This window comes from Apaloderma vittatum, unplaced genomic scaffold, assembly GCF_000703405.1.
Source record: "Apaloderma vittatum isolate BGI_N311 unplaced genomic scaffold, ASM70340v1 scaffold45197, whole genome shotgun sequence".
Classification (NCBI taxonomy): Eukaryota; Metazoa; Chordata; class Aves; order Trogoniformes; family Trogonidae; genus Apaloderma; species Apaloderma vittatum.
In genome coordinates, this window is record NW_009727545.1 from 968 (window position 1) to 5,226 (window position 4,259).

The 4,259-nt window shown below is 37.6% G+C and overlaps 1 protein-coding gene across 1 annotated transcript; it reads left to right on the forward strand.

The window, feature by feature from the left end:
* Positions 1-1,130: 1,130 nt before the first annotated feature.
* LOC104277140 (E3 ubiquitin-protein ligase TRIP12-like) lies at positions 1,131-3,240 on the forward strand (the record flags this gene model as incomplete). Its single annotated transcript, XM_009873695.1, has 2 exons — positions 1,131-1,256; positions 2,278-3,240. Coding segments are annotated over 2 exons (1,051 nt in total), but the record flags the coding sequence as incomplete, so codon positions are not given.
* Positions 3,241-4,259: the final 1,019 nt, after the last annotated feature.

Below are 4,259 nucleotides of genomic sequence, written 5' to 3' on the forward strand. Positions count from 1 at the left end.
AAAGGACTGGATAGTCTAGGTTAACAGCATTTAAGCATATAATCAACAGTTCCTTAACTTTAAAACTTTGGAGTGCTTCTTTTCTAGCATTAATGCTAGCCTGGTTTGAGGTTTCGTAAAGGTTGGTGGTGCTTGGTGTTTCTGTATAGGTAGCATATAAGCAGTAAAGTTTTTCCTGGTGACAGCTTCAAAAGCGAGTTTTATCCAGGAAAGTACGGTTGAGATGTCTCTTGCCTTAATAATTATTTATACTATGGGTTTTACCTGGTGATGAGCTGTTTGTTCCAAGTCTTGCAGATGGTAATTCTGTTTGGTTTTGAAAATAGATATAGAATATGTGAAGTTGTAACTTCAGTCTTAGATTTATCTATAGCATAGTATGATCTTTATCCTCCAGTCAGAGCTCATACAATAAACCATTTTTTGCATGCACCTGGAAGCTGCTTGAAAGATCTCTTTTAGCTTATCTATGTTAAATTAATTCCTTTCTCTGACATCGCATGTTTCCTGTCTCATCTGACAGCCTTCATTGGTAGCATGCATTTCTTCATTCCTCTTAGAAAACAGCTTTCATTACTTTCAATTGATGAATCTGCAGCTGGAATTTAACTAACAGGGTTGAGTTTAGAACTGGTTGCATTCCCATTCCAAGCATTTGGTGTTTTTAAACTGAAGAGCAAAGAGACAAGCTTGTAAACACTTGTAACTAGATAGTCTTAATGCGTGGAACCTTGAAATTGTTGAGTATGTCTCTTATTTGTGAGAAGTCTTTGATTGATTCTCTAGTCTTGTGCTTTACTGTGTGAACTTAATGCTTAAGTGAGTAATCTGGTAATTTTGCACACCAGAAGAATTTGAATTTATTTGCACAACTCAAGTGTGAGATGTCATCTTACTTAAAATGACTAAATAACTTGTTTTGTAAAGCACACAATTATGGTGGTAGTGGTTTGCAACTGCACCAAGTGACTCTTGTGAAATACTATTTTAATGTTAGACCTTGATATGGAGAAGTTTCAAGGTGTAAACTAATATCTGTAAATGGTTCAAAAAGTAAATAATTCCACCTACAGGTTTGTATCTGTATCTTGGAATTCTGATAGCTTTCTCTTTTGACTTTCTGCTGACAGGTCACATTTAGGGCAGGCAAAACATAAGACACATATCCCTCCTGAGAGTAGAAAATCCATTTCAAAGACACCCAAAGTGCAGTCTAATAATACTTCTGAGCAGTCCAAGGGATACTTTACTAAAAGGTAATTGTGCTTCATATTCACATGTTAACCAGTGTTATCTACACTTCACAACTGTCTATAATATATCTACTTATACAGAGTTCTTAAAATGTATGACTAATAGATACTAACTAATCCAGGTGTTGCATTCAGTGGATGTATCTCAGTGTTTCACATTGTTGCATTGTTTGTGGGGTTGTTTTTTTTTGTTTTTGTATTTGTTTTGTTCTGTATGGGTTGTGGTTTTGTTGTTGTTGTTGTTGTTTCCCATCTCCCTGCAGTGCTGCCCTGATTCAACAACTAAGCATTTCATCAGTGATGGGAGGGAAATTATTTTTGCATAACTAGTCTTGGAATACTTGCAAGGTCTTTATTACCTTTTTTCTGATTTATGTTGGGGGAAGACTGGCCAAAGAGTTCTGAGCAATGTCCATTATTAATTGAAACATGTAATAATCTCAAGTATGCCTGTGTTCAGGGTAATCACCTCAGTCATGCTTTGTCTGCTTGTGTTCATAGGCATCATCTGTATATACATTGGAACAGTTTTCTGGTTTATTACCCCAGTTTTACCTGTTTTATTATTTTTTTTTATTATTTATTACCTTGTTTTCAAGATTAATGAGAAACTATCCTTTCATTAAGAGCCTTCCTGGAACTAGAATCCGGTTTTGACTAGTTATGCATTACTGAACACTCCTTATGTTCTTGTGGAACTTGTCTTCTCAAACATTCATATATCTATAAAAAAAATCAGATAGTAGAATCAGATATGTAAAATCAGGTTACATCATATCTTACTCGGTAAAAAATAATGTATTGTGCTTTTACTTTGCAATTTATTTTAGTTTTCATGCTGCAAAGACTTGCCACATGACTGTTCTCATACAAGCATGTTTTGTCTTTTCTTTTTTCAAAGTAAACTTAATAATCAACACTGTTTCCTTTATTATTAAAGAGTGCTGACACTTAATCTTGCAAAACTTGCAACTGTGAGGTTTCTGGACTTCAACACTAATGCTGTTCCTGCTTCCTTCTACAGAGGCTGTAGTTCATCTACGATTTTAATACCACAGCAAGAAGATCCAGAGAGAGTCAGTACTTTAGAAAAGCAAAAAACGGAGCAAGTGCCTAAGAAAGACAATTCTCGAGGAGTTAAGCGCAGTGCTAGTCCAGATTACAGGAGGACCAGTTCTCCTAGCTCTGCTAAAAAACCAAAAGCACTTCAACACACTGAAACTTCCTTGGAAACTAACAAGCCACATACTAAATCTAAGAGAAGACACTTAGACCAAGAACAGACGAAGTCTACGCAATTGCCATCAACAAGCAAGGCTCACACCAGAAAGGGTGGACCTGCTGGTAGCTCCCGAAGTCAGAAAAGGAAAAGGACAGAGAACCTGTCTTGCATAAAGAGTGGTTCGGCAGTTGAATCAACTGGCGCTGAAGAGAAGTCAGCAAAACTCTCCAAGCTGGCTTCAAAATCGGTGACCTCAGCCAAAGCTGGGTGTAGCACCATCACAGATTCTTCTTCTTCAGCTTCCACATCCTCCTCATCTTCTGCTGTTGCCTCTGCTTCTACTGCTCCTCAGGGTGCCAGAGTTAAACAGGGAAAGGAACAGAGTAAGGCCAGACGTTCCCGTTCTGCATCCAGCCCCAGTCCCCGAAGGAGTAGCAGGGACAAAGAAACAAGTAAAACAGGTGGCTCTTCAAAGTTTGACTGGGCTGCCCGATTCAGCCCAAAAGTCAGTCTCCCTAAAACAAAACTATCTCTACCAGGTTCTTCCAAGTCGGAGACATCAAAACCTGGACCTTCAGGACTACAGGCTAAGCTAGCAAGTAAGTTGTTCTTTTATGGAAGAATATGCATTTATGTTTTAAAATCAAGTCTTCTAAACAAATACTTCTACTGTTTTAGGCCTCTTGGGATCTTCATAGAGAAATTAACTTTTAGTTGGTTCTGCTGAGCTTTTAAGTAAAGCTATGACTGAACCTATTTAGGGCTAAAGCAGATGATTTAACTACAGTCAGAGTTCTATAATTTAAGTTACTTCTCTGTCTTGCAAATCAATTTAAAAAATATATGCAAAATAATTGGACGTTGTGATGGGGACTTACACATTGTAAAACTGCATTGATTATAGTCTTCCAGTCAGATCTCTCTTCCCCTCCCTCCCCATTTCTTAGGCTTTTTTCCTGAAGTGGGAATGATAAATGCTGGAAAACAAGTAGATAATATGTGGTTTCTTGTTTCAAGCTCACTTTCCTAGTTTTTCCTTGCTGTGAGAATCTCTGTTGTTACTTTAAGAAGTTTTAAAGTAATCTGATGAACAATTCTTAAGGTAACATCAGATTTTCTCACAGTGAGGAAAAACTATGGTAATGCACACTAGTGCCTGAGGTGTTAGTCACTTTATCTTTCAAGTTGTTCTTATAAAATATGTCCTACCTCTGAATTTGAATAGCAATTCTTGGACATTGTCACGAAGAAATATAGCTTATCTCCAAGCAGAGCATCAGCTTGCCAGTGTGCTTGCAGCTCTGTTGCCTTGAACAAATATTTTTTTTTACATGCATTATGCTGTCTTTGCGTACTGTATAATGTGATTGTAACATGTATTCTCTAAAACTTGATTTATCAAGAAGTTAGATTTCTAAGCTTGCTTTACTGTTGATCTTACCTAGACATGACCACAAGTAGCCTGTACTGCTGGGGACATGTTTATAGCTAATACTAATGCAGGAAATATGTGAAATAAATAGAAGCTACTGGATGTCTCCCTCTATAATCAGAATAGTTTTAATTCACTCAAAAGGCTTGCATGACAGGAGTATTGATTTGATGTTCTTATGGGGGATTTCAACTTCCCGGACATGTGCTGGAAATACAATACAGCAGAGAGGGATCAGTCCCGGAGGTTCCTGAGGTGTGTGGGAGATAACTTCCTGACACAGATGGTGAGTGAACCAACGAGTGGAAGTGCACTCCTGGACTTGCTGCTTGTTGATAGAGAAGTTCTTATG